Source organism: Platalea leucorodia (genome assembly GCF_965183815.1).
Source record: "Platalea leucorodia genome assembly, chromosome: 9".
Taxonomy (NCBI): domain Eukaryota; kingdom Metazoa; phylum Chordata; class Aves; order Pelecaniformes; family Threskiornithidae; genus Platalea; species Platalea leucorodia.
This window is the reverse complement of record NC_138831.1, coordinates 25411984-25435002: the sequence shown is the minus strand read 5'-3', so window position 1 is coordinate 25435002 and position 23019 is coordinate 25411984. Positions and strand designations below refer to the sequence as shown.

At 43.0% G+C, this 23019-nt stretch overlaps 1 protein-coding gene across 3 annotated transcripts in view; it reads left to right on the top strand.

Moving 5' to 3' along the window:
* The first annotated feature begins 267 nt into the window (after nt 1–267).
* PHF2 (PHD finger protein 2) overlaps nt 268–23019 on the top strand; it is an 87428-nt gene continuing 64676 nt past the window's right edge. For all 3 annotated transcript variants that reach the window (XM_082321990.1, XM_082321991.1, XM_082321989.1), the window contains exon 1: nt 268–724. In XM_082321990.1, coding sequence (XP_082178116.1) covers nt 627–724 — 98 coding nt within the window. In that variant the 5' untranslated portion in view covers nt 268–626. The remainder of the gene's footprint in view (nt 725–23019) is intronic.

Below are 23019 nucleotides of genomic sequence, written 5' to 3'. Positions count from 1 at the left end.
TCCTGGCAGCCAGGCGGTAAAAAAACCCCACTCTCCCACTCCAAAAAGCCCCCCGCCGGCAGAGCCCACCCTCCCCGCCAGTCGCTCCGCCGGGCCCCGCCGCCCGCCCCGGCCCCAGCCCCAGCCCCGGCAGAGGAAATATTGCAATGTTGCAAGCTGACGTAAGGACATTACAAGGAAAGGGCTACATTTCGGAGTGTTTATGAAAAGCCTCGGTACTGTACTGTCACCAGGGGGCACGCAATAGAATGCATTTCGCCAAACATTTTCAATAATAATCATTTAACAACAACAACAACAAAAAAAAGCCCCAGTCCGGTCGGCGCTTGCAGAGCCGGAGGAACCATGCAGCCAAACTTTGGGAGCCCTTTATTATTTTTCTGACATTGCTCGCCCGCCCTTGAGGAGCCGTAATTGCATTATCTGATTTTTTTTTTCTTTCTTTCCCCCCCCCTTCCCCCCCCCCCCCCCCTTCTCCCTTCTCCCCCACCCCGTCTCCTCGACATAGCAAATCCTCGGGCGTTTCGGCAGGAGCAGCCGCCGGAGCGACCCCGTGGCAGGAGCCGCCGCCAGCCCCGCTCGCTCCGCTCCTCCGGGCGTCCAGCCTTGTTTTGAAGGGAGCTAACATGGCGACGGTGCCCGTCTATTGCATCTGTAGGCTGCCCTACGACGTAACCCGCTTCATGATCGAGTGCGATGCCTGCAAGGACTGGTTTCACGGCAGGTAACACAAAGAGATCGGGCCTTTCCCCCCCTTTCGCCGCGGTCCCGTCGCCTTTCGCCGCCTTTTCTCCGCCGGGCAGCTCGGGGAGCGGCGCTGCCGGAGCCGCCGCCGTGTGCAGTTTTCCAACAGGCCTTTTTGGAGAGGAGGAGGAGGAGGAGCCACTCTGCCCCCGTCTCTCGCTCGCTCTCTCCCCGTTGTATTTGTTTTGTGTGTGTTTTGTTTTGTAAATTTTGCTGGATTACCCGCACAAAGCCCCCCCCCCATCCCCGGGGCTCCGGTGTCACGGGGGTGGGGGGGCCATTGTGCTTTCCTCCGGGAGGGGATCGTTCCCGCCGGCCGGCGGGGCGATGGCAGCGCAGCGCGGCGGCGGCGGGCTCTTACGGCCGGGATGTTGTGTGTCCCGCGCCGCCCTCCCGTCGCCTCCACACCGCTTCCCTCACGGAAATGGGGCCCGGGGCGGCGGGGGAGCCGGCCGCGGCACGCCCGGGGGGCCGGGGCGGGCAGGGGTAGCGGGGGGCCGCGGCGGCGGAAGACGGGGCTCCGCCGCCCTCTCAGCGGGCTCCGGCGGCTGGCGCGGCGGGCCGGGCGGGCCTCCTGGCCGGGGGGGAGATTCCGGGCACCCCCCCTCCCCAGTCCTCCGCGGCTCCCCGGGGCGGCAGGAGCGGGGAGGAGCGGGGCGGGGGGCAGCCGAGGTGTTTCCCGGCTGACAGGGCTACCATCGCCGCGCCAGCCTTGCGGCTTAACCCTTGGCGGGGCGGGCCGAGCGCTGAGGGGAGCGCGGCGGGGCCCAGCTCCCCGCCCGCCGTGGTGGAGGGGCAGCGGGCGAGGGGAAGCCCCTCCGCGCCGGGAGCCGGGCGGGGCGGGAGAGCGCCTGCCCTGAGGGGGGGAGGGCCGGGCGGGGAAGACCCCGCTCGCCCAGAGCCCGCCCCTGAGCCCGGGCAGAGCACCCTCGCCCCGCGGGGAGGCGACCGGCGGGGACCTCCGCCGCCCCGCCGCGCCTCACGGCGGGCGCCGGGCGTCTCCCGGGCAGGGGGGCGGCTGCCCCGACCACCACCACCGCCCCCGGGCCGGCCCTGTCGCCGCCGCCGGAGCGCCCGGGGCCGGGGCCTGCCGTAGCGGCGGCGGCCGCCGGGCGAGGGGAAGCGGCGGGCGGCGGCGGCGGGGGAGGGGGAGCCCGAGCAGGGCGGGCCGGGGCGGAGAACTCCGCTTTTCGGCTCATTTCTCCCCAAACCGTCCTCACGGAGCGGCGGTGCGGCAGACAATGGGAGGGTGGCCGCGCGCGAGTTACGGCAGCCGGGCGCAACTTCAGGAGCATGTATTGCTGTTTTCCTCCTCTCTGAGAAATGGGGAAGCTGGTGACTGGAAAGCCGAGAACTGAAAAGATGAGAACATTAAAATTCACCGAATTACGCGGGAAGTCGCTTCAGCACCGACCTGCGGGCAGGCTGCGCGTCCCGGGAGAGCGGTGGCGGGGGCAAAGGGGAAGGTGCGGCACGGCGGCGGCCTTCAGACCGTGACTGGGAGATGCGGGAGAGGCGGGGGTCTCTGAGGGGCTGTCGGCCAGGGGAGGTTCAAAGAGTGAACCAGCCGTGGACTGCACCTGCGAGACACCCGCCCGGCCGGGACGCTCTGCACGGTGCTACCGGAGGGTCGCTGTGATGGAGGGGACGGTGGAAGCGGAGGGCAGCTGTGCGGACAGGTTTTCCTTGCATCGGGGGTTACGGAGGAGGATGATGGAGTGTTACCGGCTTTGCAGCGATTCTTCATGAGTGATGAAAGTGTAAAAAGTGAAATTAAAGTCCAGTAAATCACCTGAGTGAGCGCTTTTTGTAACAGATATTCAGTAAGGTTAAACTGTAACTCTTTCATTTTAACCAGCTCCAATGATTGCCTCAAAATAGTTGGTGGAGGAGGTGAAGGCAGGAGGCACTGCCTGCTGCTGTTGCGGTTCACAGATGCCCAAGTAGGCCCTGGGTCAACTGCAGATCTTCCCCAAAACCACCCGTGCAGACAAAAAGCTGTTAAAGAAACTTCACTGTGACATTAGGGATGATGTTCGCCAATTAATTTAAAAAGCTGTGTAGAAACACAAAGCAAAATACTGAAATAAGTAGTTCTAGTGCCAGTGTTGACGGTGGGGTGCTCTACACGTGTGGGTCCGGACATGAGGCTTAAAGGATGCGCACTTCCCCGCGTTGATTAAGACTTGGGCACAGGTGACAAGGTGAGGCTGATTTAGAAGCTGGAGAGAAGCTTCAAGTGTTGGGCACTTGAAACTTGGAAGCCTTAAGAACATGAAAAAATAAGATTTTCAAGCAAAGTGGTGATAGAGTGGATTCGTGAAAAGCTAAACAGCAAAGGAGTTAAGCTGCCTGCATACGGTGGTGAATTTTGATTAAAACTGATGAAAAGTGCTTAGTTGTAACCGATCAAGAAAATGATCGTTTTGTGAACAGCTCAGGGGCGATACCTCATGCACACACAAAGAAAGGTATTTCATATTGTGGTATAAAGGGACAGAATCAAGTTGTAGCTCTGTCACAGAGGTGTTTTACCCTTTTTGCTTAGCTCACGGTAGCGTCCAGAGATGCATTTTAAAGTAAAGAAAACTGAGAAGGAGGAGGCTTCTCACCAAGTCAAAAGCTAAGATAATTGTATTAGAGAAGTACCTTGAGTGATTTAGTAGAAAACAGCTTGTATCTGTCCCTGTTTGCTTTTTTTGGTATTATATGAACAAATAAATATTCAACAAAGAAAAATAAAAATAAGGATTTAGTTGTATGAAATTGTCCTGTCTCTCACCTAGACACTCAAAGCGCTCATACTATTAACTGTACTGCAACCAAAAATAAGCAAGTGTGCAAAGCTGCATGACGTTAAGGAGGCTTGACCAGTTCATTTAATCATACTTAGGTCTCTTTTTAACATGACATACAGTGTGCATTTCAGAAAAAAAAAAGTGTCATTTCTGTTTTGGTTTTGTAGAAGCAGATCAGGTGTCTTCATGCTTCCTTTCTGACGGTAGTTTCCACATGAAAGAAATGTTTTTCATGGTTTTATTCACATAGCAGTCATAGTCTCCCTCGCATCTGAGGCTGGGTAACATCTCTGTGGCAGCTTCAGCAGTTCCAATGGTAAATCCGTATTATAAAAATATTAAATGCATGTTAAACTTACTTCCTGCAGTTTAGAAGTTGGAAACGGGGAGATGAAGCCATCGGCACACATCGGATGAGCGCTCTCCAGACCACCGCCCAGTACTCGGCCGTTTGCTGATGTGCCGTTGACTAGAGTTTGGAAATCACTGTTGCTTCCCGATACAAGTGCCAGAGGGATGGATTCAGGGTTCTCCGGGGCTTTTAGATTTCACTGGTTGTTTTTATTGACTTTTTCAGGTAGGATTTCTCTTGTGAAGTGGTGTTAGATCTTTCTGTAGAAATCATTACTTAATCCTGAGAAACGCCCAGGTGGTCCCCTCACTGCTGGATCTGAGCTCCTGCGTGGCGGGGAAGGCAGCACGTTGGAGTGCTCCCTGCTCTTGCCGGCGTGCCTGTCATCATTGCAGTCTTAGGCCTGCATGCAGTGAAGTTGCTGCATTAGACTGGGTGGCTGAATTGATACATATGACTGATAGGTTTCTTTTGACAGACAAAGATTAGGCATCCGTGTTGATTTTGTAGGTCGGTAGCCTTTGGTAGTCTTGCCAGTGTGGTGTTGCTGGTCTGTAGGAAGAAAGAGTAAAGAACTTGTCATTGTTAGCTCTCTTCCTTTCTTTCTGAAAGCTTTCTGAGCCCCTCTGTTACAACTCCATATGTTACTCATCATCGGAGACCCTTGGACACTGTTTATGAAGCGTGTTGAGCTATGGAGCCACCAGTATGTTCACAGAATGCTATTTGTGTCTTCTCGTTACATTGAGTTTCAATCATTTCCGTGCTTCCCGTTTGCCTGAGCAGCTCGAGACAAGCAACTTCAAGCTCTGTCTGGGAAGGATGGAGATGATCTTACAGGCAAAAGGAAAATAACTCGAAAGCAGGGAGTGGGGTTGTTTGGCTCCTCTGTTTGTGAAGACTGTATGTTCTTTGGTCTGGATGTTTGGTCTAATGAAGTCCCACACACCTCAATTGCTTCGAGTCCTTTGCTTTCCTGTAAATAGCCAGCCTTGGTGCTCCATGCTTTCCTGGCTCCTCCATTGCTCTGTCATAGTACGTCTGTGTTATGTCCTCACTTATTGGGTCCCAGACCTGACGAGGAGTTCCTGGCACTGTTCTGTGTGTCACCCAGCAGGAGGGCTGGAGGCAGCAGCAATAGCTGGGGTTGTAGATAACCCACAGCTGTAAAGCCTGCTGGTATGGGAGATGGCTCTTTGGACTTGGGGAAGGCAAGGAGAGGAGGAGGAGGGAGTTGCATCATGTGCTGATGGATGAAGAAGGTGAGAATCAGCAGGTGCCCAGGTAGTTGCTCTGCTATCTTGTCTGTAGGCCTGGTCAGACAAATGGGTTTGTGCAGGCAGCATTGCAGGCTGAGGGAGATGTTTTCTGTGCCGTGTACTGTGCAGGCTTGCTTTAGATGATGTGCGACAAGACGGTTCACTGGCTTGGTGGAGCGGTTTGGCCAAAGCATGTTACACCTGCGCTGTGTGAAGAGCACTGCCTTCTGCTGTGCTTCTAGGTGATGAAGTTGATCGTGATCTATGAAGTTGTGTGTGGTTTAGGAGCTGCCTGCTTCAGGGACACCCTCTGTTCTAAGTGCCTCTGCTGCAGTTGAAAGCAGTTAGGGTAGGTTTGCTGACAGGTTGTGAATGAAAACCACCGAGGGTTGGAAGAAGTCATATTTAACGACAGGTCTCTGAGGGTCTCATCTATTATGGGAGTGTTACAAGACCTAATATTGAAGGCAAGGAAAGTCCTTTTGTACAAGTTTGTTCAACTAGAAATCTGTACTGGGTTATTTATTACAGCTGTAGGTGAAGGGAGGTAAATTATTTATTTTCTCTGCAGTGGATATTTTGTTACCAGTTCTTATAACATGCACTTGGTGTTGTAGGATGGGATCATACAATCACTTGCTAAATAAAATAAAAAGTATTTTTGTATTTATTTTTATACCCCATATATATTGAAACTTTGAAACTTATTGCCTCAGGCATAGTTGAAGTAAATAACTTAGTAAAATTATAAAAGGTTTAGTTGTGTAAAAGTAGTTCATGCAGTTATCGTAGCAGCATAAAATTACGATGGGTGTTAATCAAGGTGCCTCAATGCACAGAATGAACTTGAGCTGGATTAAGAAATGCACTTGTCTGTTATATTGCAAAACTAAAAACCCTGTGTATGGGGAGATTGTATTCTCCTACTGGAGCATTCAGCATTGTGCCTTGTAAAAATAAGTCTAGTTTTGCCTAGCAGCATCTAGTTCTTCTCTTTTACATGGACTTATCACTAGCTGTGGCCAAATTTGGAAATTTGGGTAAAATTTTAAGATGAGGATAATCCTAAAAATACAGTGTTGTTTGCCGTAATGTTATCGCAGCAGAGGGAATTACTGAGGTTAATTGTACCATGCACAGAATTATTTCCTTTAGTGTGCAGAGTTCGGATAGGAACAAGGTATGTAAGTTTTTCCAGTAACTACATATTTAAGATTATTTCAAGTTTTCCTGAAGAGTTAGTCAACATTACAGCCTCAGTTATACTGGGAGATTGACCAGAGCAGCTATCGTGAATAAGCTATGCTAATACCTATACCTGAATGCTTTCCCTTGTGGACGCTCTATTCCAGCAAAAAAAGAAAACCAGGTTGTTTACAAATTATTTTACAGAGCCCATAAAGCATGCTAATTATTCTGGATAAAGTATCCACATGGACACTTTAGTGGGAATTGTTTGCCTTAGGAGGAAATAAACAAAACCAAAACACCTACTTTTTTTAAAAATACGAATTGTTAGTATGGAACATGAAGAAGTTTTGAACTTACGATAAAACTTTTTAAATCCTTCTTGTCTTCAGGTTGGAATTGCTGTCATTTTCGTCTTCCTTTCAGTAACATAGCTTTATTCTGTAAGTTGAAAGCCGTTCGGAGAACTTAAGCTTTTTTCATTTCAAAACCATTTTACACCTTTTTTAAAATTCTTTTTAAATGTTCAGGGCTGCATAGAGGTAGAAACACGTGGCACACTTGTCCCAGTACTGATGCTGGGTTTGTTGCCTTGTACTATTGTGTGGTCCCGCAGTGATGATTAACACCAACTTCCAGAGCATTGGGAGTCTGGCCAGATGGTAAAGTGAGTCAGTTTTGCATGTTGCCAGTCAGTGTTGTGTTCTTAGTCCTTTGGCATGGCTAAATAAACTTCTTGTCTTACCATTTCACATCCATTTGTGCTCTGAGAAAGAGCCTGAGATTCAGAATGGAAAATATGTCAGAGTTTTAGTATGCCATTAAAACTTTCAGTTGACCTCAGAGAGTCTCTTGGGCCATTGCAGTATCAATCACAGCTGCAAGAATAGTTTGCAACTATTTGTTAAAAGTACAGTCTCAATTTGTGTAGTGGATTTCCAAATGCAAAGTTTTATCTGCAGTTTTATCTTGTAGAGAAAATATGCTAGTGGGTTGAAAACTTGTATTTGGTATAAATTAAAAGGGTTGAATTCTTACTCAGAAAAATAAGTTTTCATGGAAATTGAGGTTCACCCTTTTACATGGAGGTATTGTAATGCTGACATCCCCAGGAAAAGCACTTGGCACAGCACTCTTGCTAAATGATAAGACAGGCTCCATGTTTAGATATGCAAGCAGAAAGTGCATCAGCTTCCCCATTTCTGAGTCTTCTGTCCTCTTCTGGACCACTGCCTAAGTAGTGGACAGGTTTTCTGTGGATGTCCATGCAACATCTAGGTCTACAAAGCTGACTTTGATGCAGAATGGATGTTTCTCTTTTGATTAGTTCTTTGCTGTAGGACTGAGCGTCACTATTAGACACCTCTAGGTTTACAGTGCCTAGGTGTCTTATATTTAAGCTTGCTCATTAGAAAACCCTGAGGTTTCAGTTTGAAAAAGTGTTTAACTGAGACATCGAGTCTAGCTGTGAAAAGAACTGATTACTTCAGTTTATGCAAATACAAATTTAGGTATCATGAGTGCTTAGCTGGTCTGAACATCGAGGTTTTGATGTGTCAGCTCACAAATCATGGAATTATTCTCCAAGTTAAAGTATGCTTTAGAAAATCCAAGTCTAAGTAATACTAAGTGTGGACAGTAATGTGGGAAGAGCTGGCTTACAAGTACATTGTCTGGTACACTGGTGCCAGAGAGTAAGTATAGATCACAGAAGGGTGTTGCATATAAAGATTCGTTTAATTTCAGAGGGTTTTACCTCTGAAATGATTTCAGATTTTACTTCTGAAAGGATAAAACGTTACGGATATTAAGCACAATTCATGTTTAATTAAAAAGAAGCATTTGAAAAAGAGTATGAATTAATGAGTGCTCTTCAGCAGCCCGAACCTTTAGCTTGACTGTGTTTAGTAAGCAGTCCTGGTGCCTGTTAAGTTCAGTAGTAGCGGGACTGCACCCTTAGCAAGTGCTGGGTTTTAATCAGAAAAGTTAAAGCAATGTCATTTTTCAGGCAACAAAAAATCAGTTCTGCAAGCAAAGTGGGGCTTGGTTACCCACTGCTTTTTCCTTATTGCTAAATAGCTGTATAATAAAGGAAAGGGTTAAAAATGTCTTGAAAAAAATTATCAAAGCAGTGTAACTATGTATGGGGAAAAACTGGTGAAGAGAAAAAGTGTTCTAGAATCACTATAAGGCTTTCTAAAGCCCATCGTCTTTAATATTACCTTAATATATTTTCTTCTTTCTGTTCAATATACATTTTATATTAGTAATGTACTATATCTACACAGAAAACTAAGGGTAAGGGTATTTTTCTAGCCTGGATGCCATCTCCTATATGGCAGCCTGTAATAATGCAAGCATGGCTTCAGCCGAGGGCCGGTTTGTACAATTGCACGAGGACTCACAGTAAATACTTGGTGCCTGGAGCTGTGCAGCTGCCCCGAGTTTAAAGTCAGCTTTGGTCTGCCGTCGTGAATTTGGGTTACACTTTTGGATTGCACTGTGGGCAGAGGCTGCAACAAGCCGCGCGCTGTGCGTGAGCGGTCTGCTGAGGCCACCAGCCTTTTGTCCAGCATGAACAGAACGTCCTTTCACTGTCGAAAGCAAATGATCTTTTTCACTCACAGCTTTATTAGCAAAATTTTATTACACTTCAAAAATATATTCAGATGCTGGGTCACAGCAAATATAAAATCCCACTACTAGTGTTACACTCTTATTACAGTATTATTCTGATGAACAAAACTCCATCAGGTAAATGGCAGTAACTTTATAGTTGTAATGACTTATTTTCCTGTTTGTCAGAAATTTGTATATCTAAAATATTTTACAGTTCCTGAAAACATTTTATTAAATGTGGTTTGTGACATTAAAAGTATCATATAAAGGTGCACCGTAGCAGTGCTAGAGGCTTGTTTGTGATATAGGTGAGCTAACTCCTTGAAATCAACTGGATTTTTCATAGTAGCCATTTTATGCGTCTTGTCTGTGGCTGGGAACACCATAATGTGGGTGTGTATTAGAAAATCTTACACTTGCTGAGTGATGTGAATAGTAATTCCTTTCTAGATTTTTATTTGAAAACAATAAGACTGTGCGCAATCTATTTTAGGGCATTATGCACGATCTATTTTAGGATGTTACCTAGATGTTTGTTAGGTCTAAATACCTTCCATAGAGACTATATTGGCAAGAACAAGGTTTTTAGCAAATTCCACAGTCTCTCATGTGGAGGGGTTGGGCCCCTACTCCACGTAATGACTGAGTAGCTCAGCCCCTGTTGAAGAACACTCCCCAAGGGACAGTGGTGTCCCTGTGACCGCGCTCACTGGGAGCGTGGAGTGCTCAGACTGCAACATCACCCGTCCAGAAGTCCACAGAAGAGTTTCTCTTTTAGTTTCATCCCAGGCACATCCCCAAAAAACAATGTGTGCTACTTCCCAGATGATGCCATGTGTTAGTAATGCACTTACAGACCTGAGCAGATGTGAGGATACCGAGTTTCACTGCAGTGTTTGTGTGCTTAAAGTTGCACAGCTAACTGGTGTAGGCCTCTAATGGGGTATTCAACAATTTTTAGTATTTTACCCATTAGTTTTAGCAAGTAGTTGAGACAAGCAGAAAGTTAAGCAATAGTGTATTTTGACAGGAAAAAAATCAGAATTGTAAAAACAAAAATATTTTTAAATGTTGTATTTGCAATTGTTAATCTGATAAGCTAGAATTATGTGAGAGCAGTTGGAATTATGGTTGCCTTTATGTTTTTATTGAATTGCTTATGGATTTCATTGTGTTTTCCTCTGTTAGCAAGAAATACGGTACATTTACTCTCACAGAGAGCATTTTTCCTTGAAGTTTTCATCTGGCAGACTGAAAGGATGTAACAAGTGAAAAAAAAAAAGTGAGATATTTCTGCTAGGAGTCATTAGTTGTGATTTTTTGCTAAACCTCCTTTTTTGCTGTTAACATCTGAGTGGAAGGTGATGGAAATGTGAAAATTGGCAGGAATACTGTTCCTATGTCATGTGTGCCATTCATTGGTCTGGAAAAGCTGGATTTGATATGGCCAAATTATAATGATTTAAAAAAACCCTAGTTAATACATACCCATTATTTTAAAAAATGATCTTCCTGTGCTCCTTTGGCACAATGACACCATGTCTACACTACATGTGGACAGCAGAGCAATCTGGTCGACCAGATGATATCTTGGGTTTTCGTGGGATTTGCACATGGAGTACGAATGATTATAGTATGCATTTGTGATTGTTCATGTGTATAAAAATACACTCATTAAATGTGAGCCATGTGGTTGTGATTTACCCTTTCAGCTCGGAGCCGTATTGTTACTGCTACGGTGCAGAACAGTATCTCATTGTACATGCCTAGTGCTGGGCACTCCGCAGCCCTCTCCTCTGCCTTCTGATGCCAGATACAACAAAGACTGCAAATGGTTTTCATTACGTTTTTGGATGAACGCAGAGTAACGTGGGAGCACATGAAACAGCCAGTGATCATTATTCAGGAATACAATCCCCATAGCCAGAATATAAGCAATATTTAATCTCTTCCATTGAACATCTCACCAAAGTCTCTGGATCGGGGCAGGAGAGGGAAGTGAAAGGGCTTAGACTTCTGTTGCTGTTTGACCTGTGTCTGAACAAGGAGAGTGTCTCCTGGATCATCATGCTATCCATTTGTGATTTTCTTTCTCTCCATTTGTGATCACTAAATACCCTTAAATATAATTGCAGCAGTTGCTAAGGAATGTAGAATTAGAGTGTATCATCTAGTGTACTTCAAATTTTTTTAGCTAAAATGTGCAGTTTATTGGCTGGAATTAATGGGGAGCAGGACCACTGGAACATCTAGCTCCTTACAGACTACTATAGGTCTGTATACTATAGGTATAGCATATGAACTCCTATCCCAGAAATATTTTTGTGGAATTAAAGAATGCTGTTGTGGTGAGGAATCCTGCTGGATACCCAAATGAATACTAATTGAGCAAAGAATGGTGAACTTGTAGGGTTATTAAGTATTTTTTCCATGGTCACTTCAGAAATCACTTCAGAAAGCAAAGTCTCAGAAGTACCATCAAAAGCAGCAAGACCCACAGGATGACCAAATAACCTAAGGCTGCTTTCCCACTGTGTGTAATCTAGCTAGAAAAGAAGTCCATAGGCAACCTCTTGGCAGTCTCGGCTTGCTCATCCCTGGAGTGACTACTGAAACACTAAAGCTTGTACTTTACATTTAGTTGCTGACTAGGGATTAATCATTCTGAAGACTTCACTAATTTCTGGTCTAGAGACAAGGCCTCTCAGTTAAGCTTTACTGTTGAAAGCCACAAAGATGGTAGAGGGTGTTAGAGAACATCTGAGAAAGAAGAGGATGCCATTTGCTTACAGCTGAACACAGGACTTTGGTTCTAAAATGGGTGAGCTTACTCTTGCTTGCATGATTGAGGAGATCTTGAAACACTCAGGCTTGTTCTGAGAAGATCCTATGAATTTACAGATCTTAATGCCAAAATGGTGCTTGACAGTATTCTGAACTCTTATGTAGATCATCAACCAACTTTTTTTTACATCAGAACAAACACATCGGCCAAATGAAAGCACATCTACTCTTGAGGAAAAGTCAACAAATCCACTAGTGAGTTGTCTCAATGGTTTATTGTTTCATTATTGGAAAAATCACATGTATTTCCAATCTAAGTTTGCTTATTTTCAGTTTCCAGGTGTTATATCTTATTATTTTGTTAGTTGAGTTGAAGAGCCCTCTTTCTCAGTCAGATTTTTCCATCAACATTTTGATGTCCTTCTGCTCACTTTAATTGTGAGATGATATAATTGTTCATTTGAGTTCTGCTGAGAAGATAGTTGAACATTTCTTCTACAGTCCAAGAAATATGCTTAATTTTCTAGTTCTGTACAGAGACCTTTTAATTTTTGATCATGTTTCAATGAATGTTTTTTCACATATCTTCCACTCAACAATGTTTCCCTTTTGCTTTGTCTATATTTACGGTAACTTATGAGGCATAACCATCAAATATTTGTTATCTGCATTAAACTTATAAAGAAGCCAAATAAGGGTTTACTAGTTATTTTTTAAGCAAGTCGGTTCTGAAATTAGTTTTCTACCTTTTGAATTAGCTCATGAATAATAGCAGAAGACTGTGCTCTGCGTTCATAGAAGGAAAAACTCTCTTCAATCTGGTGAACTAGCAGTGATAAGTCAAAGTATGAGTATTTAAGAAAAGTGAAATCACTTGACAGTGCGGGCTTGTGTTGGATTTAGTCACAACCTTGATGTCATGGTAGCAGTGCTACAACCCAAGAGCTCTCAGCAGTTGCTGGCTGTGGGAACAGTTCATCATAAGTTCTGCAGAAAGCTTGGTATTTCTCAGTCAGTCTGAGTAGGTATCACGACTCTTAAACCCATACCCAACTGTCGGCATTTTTCAGGTGTAAAATATTGTGGTAGTTGAGGAAAATGATTTACTGGTACTGCTACAAGGGTTCAGGTTCTCTAGTCAGTCTGGTCTGATGTTTAACACTTCATGATAAAACTTCAAAATACAGCAGGGCATTAAACAGTCCTATAGGAGAATAATTCTTCCCGAGCCCTGCAAAAGGCGTGCTGGAATGGTGAAGGTGAAACATCTCTGAAATACTTGCTTATTTTGTAGTCCTGTGTAAGCATTTCTCTAGGTTTCCAAAGAATTAAGAGAAATAATGTATTTAGCTTCTTTAGAGCCTTCTTTATTCATTCAGAACATTGTGTGTGTCCTGACATACCATGCCTTCTGCACTGACTTTGTCTTCCAGTTTACGCTTTATAAACAGTATCAGAAATAGTAACATTTTTTCATCCACAGCTGCATTTCAGCCTGCAGTATTATTCATAGTCCCCTGCAGTTTTACTCCCACATGTTCAAGCAATCCTAGATTACTAATGGCATCATTGTATTCATCAAAACGTGCCCATTCCATCCACAGCACCTACAACTATCATCTTCAGAGATCTTGGGGACAAAGTAATGAAAGGTGAGCAGTACTCGGATGAGAGGCCCATAGTGTTGGTAAAATGAGTAATGAGGATTCAGTAAATAACATGCTGCCTTTGGAGTGAGAATTGAGCCAATTACCCAGTGTTATGCTAGAAGGAGTGGTGCTGTTGAGCAGGTATCCTCCGCGGTGAGCAGGACGCTTTGTGGTGATTTGACCAGACTGGATTTTGTAATAATGTTTTGTTCAATGCAATAGTCTAAAAATTTATTTTGGGGAAAAGTTATGCATTTCTTTCTGCTTTCCTTGGTTCTTCAGCATGTTCATCTGTTGTTGCAGCACACCTGGTGTTCTGGTTGAAATGCACAGTACGATGCAGCCTTACGCTGATTTGCTGCAACTGTCTCTGTGTGTTTCGTAGAATTGCGGAGCATAAAGATATTCTGGATTTAAAGTTGCTGTGTAATTATTATAGTCAGAACTCTGTGTTAAATACTTGACATTTATATTTTCAGACACACTGGTTAAACACAGAGATTAATGCAGAGAACATAGAGATGGGACTGCAAGGTTTCATTACTGGCTTTGCTCCTCATTTTGTCCCGAGTTTTTGTCAAATCAGTTAACCTCTCTGTGGTTGGCTTTAGTTTAACTCTCTCTCATGCATGCACATTAATTAATACATTAATATTTTAAATGTGACATGTAACGTGATGAAGAAAATGAATAGTTGATCTCTGGAAGAGGAAGGGGAGTGAAAGTTGTTCTGGAAGACAGAGTCAGAAGAGGACCAGGAAGGTCTGGTAGATGTGCCGTGGTCTGGGTTTGCTGGATTTCCCATCCTCGTGGCTGGCTGACCACTTGAGTTGCATCCGAATCTGAATTTGCTATTACAGGCATCCCCTTAGGTCCCTTTTTGCCTGGCACTGACTTACACTGTGTGGCAAGTATGCATCAATGACCTTTGCAGTATTTCTATTTGGTAGAAGCCCAGCAAACTTGTAATCGTGTGGAGTCTTCCTCTGTTATTTAGTATCTTAAGAAAATTATTTCTTTATGGCAGAATGTGTGTCTTGAACATACTGCACTCCTTTGCAGCTTGGCAGTGATACGGCATAGCAGATAAGTGACAATCCACTGTGATTTTCCTGAGTGTGTCAGAATATTTAGCTCTCGTTATACGTTCTATTTGAATCAACAAATCTGTGTACAAGTTGTGGTTTCTGGAATGTGGGTAATGTCATTTGCTCGCTCTTCTGGAGGTTTTTTGGATTTCATTTTGGGTTTCATTTTTTCTCAGCAGAAGTTACCTGATTTTACTTCTTACGTAACTTAAAGGTTTGGTTTTGATCAGCTTTGTTTTCCTCCTGCATGTTCACTGCTCACTGTAACTGAGAAAAAATACGTGAGCTGGTTCTCAGGTGATGAGATTTTATTCTTTTGATTTTCAAGCTGAATGCGGTCCATTGGCCTTGTTGGATACTGTGTAAGTTGGATACTGTATAAAGTAGATGTTTGTGCTTCAGGTTCACTTTTGATGTTTGCAAGCTGTATCATGTGGGGAGTAGGTAAGAAAATTGGTGTCCACAGGGTGGTTATGGTAGACATCCAGAGAAGCCATGAGTTAAAAAGTGCAGCACAGCTTTTAGGAAATGGTGTAAAGCTCAGTCCTGCACTGAGTTTGTTACTGGCAGAGTGCTCTGGTCCCACTTTCAGGCTAGGGCTGGCCTTAACTCGCATCAGCTGCACACACTGGTCAAGGATGGCCCAAGCACTGGGACACCGTAGCTGCATGTGCTTCACTGGACGTGCCCTGAAGTGTGGTCCTGGGGGGTGAGATGCTCTGGCTGCCCAGCCAGGGTCCACCACTGGCACTGTGCTGGGCAGGGGCGAGCGCCTGCTATTTACAGAGGTCAGGAGGGGGAGTGTAGCAGAACAAACAGCCTGAAGAGATAAATAAAGCTCTTACACTGTGTGTATAGCTCATCTGCAAGACAACTACCAGGCTGCTTATGGGCTCTCCAACCACTTAAGTGCTATATACAACTTATATCACTTTTTATAATGATGCTAGATTTTTCCATTTTAAAAATGCTGAAATTAAGTCATTGCTGAAATTAAATTACTTCAATACTGTTTGAAAAATACCGAAAGGGCTGGAATAAGCAATAGTTGGAGTTGTTCTCTTATGCTTCCAAAATAAAGGACAATAGGAAATGATCAGTTCAATCTATCAGTTGTAATCAGAGATGTTTTTACCCATTATGTTAAAGAAATGACAAGCCAAGCCTTAAAGTTTTTTATTGATCAAGCCTATGCTTTTTCTTGGGAGGCTCTCCTCAGGGAGGGGCTGACAATTTTTTTGTTTGGTTGTTTTTTTTGTTTCTTTGAGTTTATTTTTTTTTTTTAGGAGGCAGAACAAGCAGAGTTGTCGTTTTATACTTTGGTAAAAGGAATTTTTTCACAAATATGAAGTACTCGATACAAATGCTATTCAGAATATTTTTTCTGTATTTTCATGGTGAGAGAGTTGGCGAATGGTGTTAGGAAGAAAAGTAGGCTTCAAGGAGGTGTTTCTGAACAGCACTTAAACTGAATTTAGCAGCGAGCGGGAATGTATTATGTTTTCAGAGCCCATCTGAGTGCTGATGGTCACAGTCTAAACCTGCTGGCTGCTGCTGCTTTTTCTTTGTTCTTTCTGAATTTTGTGTTTCTTTGCGTTCTTGGAGCTCTGAAATTCTGCTCGAAGCAGAACTGTTTGCTTTAAATGCAAACCACGGCTGGCAGGGCTGGGTGCAGGGGAGGTTCAGCTGCCGTGGACCACTGACTTCCCACCAAAGTCCATGTTAAAATGCCTGCAAGAGCGGCAGGCTCCATCCCAGGTCTTGCTCATGCCACAGGTCTTCAAGGGGACAGAAATTTCACAGAAAATTTCACAGTCATTTAAGGAACGATGGAGTATCTTAGGAAAAAGCCAGCCTGCGTGGACTGGAAACATTCACTCTTTACGGAAGGTTTACCCTTCAAGGAGAGGAAGGCTGAACTCTTATTTTGCATTGATAAGCCACAAGCAGGGAAACAATATTAGCACTTTATGTCACGTTTGTTAAAAGGCATAAAAACTATCTGGAGAAAAAGAGAAAATTTATATATACTATAATATATAATATAATATAATATAATATAATATAATATAATATAATATAATATATATAATATATTATATATAATAATATATTATATATAATATATAATAACTTATTTATATATATTTATATATAATAACTTAAGTACCTTTGGAAATAAGTGCCATTGGTAACAGTCTGCATCTTCCTACTCTTTTTATGAGTTCCAGTAAATGTACTGTCTTGATATGTGCAACATAACTTTTAAATGATAATTTTAAAATTATAATTTTAAACCATAATGTTAAACATAAATATAATGTTAATTGTGCTTAGGAATATGTATCAGAATGAAAACAGTACTTCATCTAAGACTTCGCAGAAGTATAGCTGCATCTCAGTACCATGTGCTAAGCATTGTAGTCTGAAAGACCCAGAGGCTCCAGGTGTATGAACAATCAGAGCCATTCACTGTGTTTGTGGAGACATTTAATCCATGTCTCAAAATGTAACATGATTACATTTTTTTACAGTTCTTTGGTAAATAGAAATCTGCTTCATAAGTTGTGTGCAGTGTTTGTCGATTTACAGATGTCTGAATCAGCTGAAGCAAATAGCAATTTACAACAGCATAACATTACACCCATAACAATGTGCAATCTCGAGAGCACATTCAGTTACTAATGACACTGAATGTTGCTGTGTATTTTAGGTTCTGTTACTGCTCCTCTGCAGTTCAAAATAATGTGTTATTAAGAAATATTTAGGGGTTCCCATGTCAGTTTGGACCAAATTAGTTACAAAAATGTGAAGTTAGTGGTTCCTAACACATTTGGAGTAATTTGAAAATAGACTAAAAATTGCAGGAGACTGCGTCATGTGTTTCCTGTTGGAAACAAATTAATGTCTCCATTATTATTCACTAGTAATGGAACCGTATGAAGCTTAAGGAAATCAGTTTTAGACAGGTTACTTTGAATGTTACTGCTTATATTTGATTTCAAATTTACTTTTTAAACTTTTAAACGTTTTGTGCTTTTAAATGACACAAACTCACATAAAAGATTTGATAAGGAGAGAGAAAAAAAGCATCATCTTAAATGCATCTAGTTTGACTGCCAGAATAAGACCATTATGGCCCATGAATACAACCTAATAGCTACTTTTGAAGCTTGTCTTTTGCTTTCCACTCAGACTGCAGAAAGTATTACAAGATTGTATCTGTTCTGGCTGGCCAAGACAGGCTTTTGCAGCAATGTCAAAAAGGTAGTGAACAAAGAGATTAAAAAAAAAACCCAAAAAACCAAAACAAAACATAGGAGTAAATTGGCACACTAGGCAATGACGAGTGGAAAGTTTCTATTTTAAGAGTTGCTTAGAGCTTCATTGAGACACTATTTTGTTTGCCCATTTCAGCTGAATTAAAGTTGGTGGGGTTTTGTTTTGTTTTTAATAGGGAAATGTTAAAGGTGTAACTAGGGAAGTGCTGGTAGCAGCCAGCGCTGGGAGTAGGGGTCTTGGCTGCTAGGCAGGTCTGCTGCTGCCCGGGGCCATGTTTGCCATCCTGGGCAGGATGCCACGTGTTTCCCAGAAAAGGAGCTGGGAACATGGTTCCATTTAAAATGCCTGGTTAAATCAAATTCTGATACTTACTGAGTTTATGAATTCTTTCTTCCATGTATTCAGAGGAGGTTTGGGTCTGTTGAGTGTCTTGCCCAGAACGTTGAAAACCCCTATCTGCTTCCTGCTGTTTCTTTGGTTTAGCTTACATTTCAGTTTAGGCAGAATTACCTTACAGAGTATTTGTGTGTTACTCTGGAATTTTGTTTGAACTTCAGCTTTACACGGTGTGCATGACTTTCACAAGTGTTCGGTATCGTCCTGCTTCTGTACGAGCAGATATGAGACCAGCAATACCTTTTGGCTTTTGGTTAGACTGTCACATGCTACACAGTTTTGTAAATCCCACCACATGTCTCCCTAGGTTAAAATGAGCGTGAACCTCTCTTCCCTTCTTGGGAGACCGAAATCCCAATCGCTGCAGTCACGTCTGCAGTCAAGCCGTGTTTCTCACATGAGTAAGCTCCAGTTCACCTCCGTGTCATGAGAGTAATGCTGTGTGTTTGCTGAGTCAGGCTCTAAGACTTCATCCCAAAATAGAGCTTAGAAGAACAGTTTTGTAAAATGTAATGTTAATTTATAGCAAATTCATTTTCTAGGAATCGCCTATCAAATCCCTGAGAGCTTGCACTGCTACAATGCCTAATGGGCTACTGGTTTCTGCAAGGCATGATGTCATTGGATGAGATGCTGTTGTGAAAGCTGTAACGAAAAACTTACTGCAACACGTGTTGATATGGTGTGTAGATACGTGCTCTAAAATTGCTGATGAACACTGATAAACACCAAACAATGCAGTACACAGAAGGAATCTGCTCAGCAGCGGCGTCTTGGGACCTGTTTCAGTAAATAGACTTTCTGCTGAAGTGAAGTGGGAGGAAAGGGGCCCCAGGATCAAGCCCCATTGACTGATCCATTATCATCAACCTATTATGTCGTACAGCTTGTAAAAGTGAAATCAATCTCTTTGCAGGCCAGGAGGGAGACTAGTTAGTACCAGTTAGCCAGTGAAGTGTGTACATTCAGGGTTGAATTACCAGGTGGAGTAAATCATTATCAGTCCACGGACATAAAGGACACTCCTTCATTTTATACCAGCCCAGTGATTAGTCTGAATGCCTGATCCTAGGAAATCTATGTGGTTTATGCCTCTGGATAGTACAAATATTACTACCGTCTTTTTCTTTCTAAACGTGCAGGTTTGCTTTTTTCCCTCTATCATGCATGGTATCTGTCATACTGAGATATGTACCTTATCTGCTGTATCAAAGGAGAAGATCTCCCATCTCCTTGATGGCTGTCTTCAGCAATGAGACAATGCAGAGCATTGTGTGGGCAGAAGGATCCCATATTGTCACACTGGTTAATTATTATTGAGGTGAGTCGGCCAGAGTTGCAGAGAACCGCACGGGACATTCAGAGTGCAGCATGGATGTACACGTATGCATATAAAGCCGATTTACTGTCTTGAAATAGGAATAAAACATGACAAAGCTGTAATTAGATCATTTGAAATTTGGTGTTAATATTTTGAAAAATGTATTTGAAATGCTGGAAGCTAATGAAGTAAAGAGAAGAGTAAGTTATGCAACTCAACAACAGAAATATAGTCAAGAATAGTTTGGGGGGCTCTGTTAATAATTTACCATTCTTAAATTGTATTGTAGATGGTTGTAATATAGTAAGTTCTTAATAAATATGACTGAAAATCATTCTCTTTCCTTCTTCCCTCCTTGGTATACCATCGGTTCATTGCTGGAGTTTCCCTCATGAGCATTACAGTTGGCTCAGATTGTTTGCCATGCAAAGTAGAGCATGAAAAGGTAATGTCAATGTACTGTCAGGACTGCCAGGTGTTTATAAATATATAAATATACACACACACACACAAAAGAATACATAGAAGTGGTACTGTGAATGAAAATGAGAAACTAACCAAATGTTGATGTGTATTTTTAGTGAGATCTTAGCATAACAATGCCTATGCAAATTACAGTTATAAGTTACCTCAGATTTAAAAATAAGTTATATAAATGGATGTCGCAATTAAAGCAAATCAAACACATGCAGTACTCAAGATTGTATTTATGCATATTTTGGTACAAGTGGTTATTGTTGTACAAAGTAATGATGTTGCCCCGGGCTTTGTTGCTGTTTAGTTTATTTGTAATGTGTTTATTTGCATATATCTGTAGTTCAGTTGTATACATATATTGCACATCTCCGGTGTGCTCTTGCAGTATGTATGACTTTGTATGTGATATGCAGAATGACCAGATCCTTGATGCAGTGGATGGGTGGTTAGAAAGAATATGTCAAACTCTGCCTTCCTAAAATAGTAGTTTCTCTGCATATTACAGTGCGTGGTGGCTGCTGGAGAAATGAGCATTTGTTTGCTCATTTAAAGAGCGGCTGGCTTGGTGATGGGGTTGGCAAAGTAAAGTGGTCCCTTTTCTGGGATCATATTTGTGCACAAATGCTTGTGAAAATAGTGCTGTGGTCTTGGCGAAGAAGAAGTGTTTTCTGAGCCTTTTGAATGGTTTCTTCAGAGGGCAGAGCAGCTATGACAGTCATCAGTTGTTTTATTTTGAAGTATTTATGTAGCCTCAGTAACTGAAGTACTAAAACTTAGACTTGATGGACCTCCCATGTAGATGTTTAATCTAGAAGATCATCTACCAGTGTAACTTCGGCATTAAAATTACTGATACATTACTCTGTATAAATGAGCCCTCAGACTGGTGTACAGGAAGGCAAAGACATCATTTAATTTCGGTAAGCTTAAAAACATCTGATTCAAATGTATTTCCTCTCTTCAGAGCTTTATTATTTGCAAACCCATCTTTACCAATGTAAGTGCAGATGTGTCTATCCAGGTTGAAATCCAAACCCATTTTGTTATCTGTGCACAGGAAAATTATCTGAACTCTTTTTTAGCAGTGGGAGAAAGCCCTGTTTCTTCCCTGATTCTTGATTCAAACGCCACAGAGGTTTTCTTTTAAACTATCCACAGAAACTGAAACTTATTCCCCAAAAGAAAACAAGAGTGAGAAAGATCAGCCAGAGGCACAGCTTTATGCTACTGAAAATGTGGGTGTTGAAAATCATAGACAAGCTTGGCAGTTTTTCATAAAGCAAGGTTTGCTGGACAGCTGTGCCCAGGGAGCAAGTATGTACACATGCTCGTAGCCACCTAGGCAGGTCCTTCTCTTTCCTCCCTCTTCCTCTTGCATACCCACAGCTTGCAATCCAGAAAGAGTAAGATGTATTTAAGATTTGGTAACGGTGCTTTCTGTAGGCAACCAGAGGTTCAGTCGTGGCACTCCACGTGGACTGGTTGGTGGCAGAGACACGCAGTTGGTGTTGCAGCGAGTGCATCTCCTTGCCCAGCCAAGGTGGAGCCTTTCCACCGGCTGCAGGAGCGGCTGCTGGCCCCTTTGCAGCGAGGGGAAGGGTACTGGAAGGGTTTGTGTGCGTACGGCAGGGACTGGGAATAGGAAATGAAACAACTGGGAAGGAAAAAGATATGGACTCATTTTTTTATGGCAGAGATCGCTACAGCTGACTTCAGTGCAGCTGGGCCAATTTACATTAGCTGAAGGTGTGATCCACATGTCTTTCAAAGGAAACGAGTGTTTAGAGAAGAGAGAGAATGCAAGGTTTTCCCTGCAAACAGTTGGATTTGTTTGTCTAAACGTTCTGTTAAGTTCTCTTGGTCTTCAGGCTGCAAAATTACTTGCTCTCAACCAGTCATATCAGAGGGCTGACAGTGCAGATGTGCAGGAGGGAGGGGACCAAGCAGTTTAAGCACAGCTAGATAGCTGGAAGTGTCCATCCTCCTCATCCATCGTGGATGCATGATGTGTTGTATTAAACCTTGAGATTGTGAACTGTCTGTGGGGTCTCAAGAAACCAAACAGTATGGTATTGCTGATTTGGGGTTTCTGACTTTGAGCTTTGGAAAAGATATTTGTCACTGGCACGTACCAGTTCTAGGTAGGCCAGTTTTAGCAGTATGATGCTGGCAGAGATTTTGATTGCATAGTAACTTTAGACTGCTGTGATCTAGAAACTTAATTTTTTTCTGTTTGATTGATTTCCTTTTTTTCCAAGATATGTAATATTTCATTTATACAACAATACCGGTTTGTTTTTGCTGAGGAAAAAAAGGCACTTGCTAATAATAGACACTTTTCTAAACCAGTTTTGACCTGTACTCATGCAGAAGGTGTCGTATTAACGAAAACAAATGAAGGCTAAATCACAGTGCATCCTTGTGGAGAACAGTTTATGCTGGTTTTGTTACATGGCTGTAACACAACACTATTTTGACAGTAACTTTAATACGGGCTGCATCCTGGAGCTTTTTGTGGAGCAGTGGTAAATAGCAGAGGTGGCACGTTGAGTGAGGAAGAAGAAGTGCTGAGACACTAATATCATGGAATTTTGTTGATCATACAGTAAAGCAAGGATGCATTTTTTCCCCAAGACAATTCCCTTTCCTATCCCCTTCTGCACTGGGCAGTTTAGCCTATGGTTTCCAACGTGTACATGAAAATGAGTACATTGGTATTATTTTTTGTTTACTGTTGCACTTGACTCTCAGGATCTATTAGAGAGTGCACTTCATCACTTGATTATTTGCAGCTGATAAATAATGACTTGTTTTGATCAAGCCAGCACCTAATTTTGTATAGAAGTTTTGAAGTGCGTGTGGAGGTAGACAGGAGATTTGTAGCTATCTGGAGAGTTGCCTACGTAGCCTGGTAGCGAGCTGGGAGCCTGAGGGAGGAAGGGTAAAGGACAATTTTATGCGTGAGTCCACTTTTTGATTTAAAATGACAGAGTTTAAATCCAGACTGAGCCCCAGGACCAGTACTCAGCTCGTGAGTCTCTTTACTCATATAAGGCTCTCAG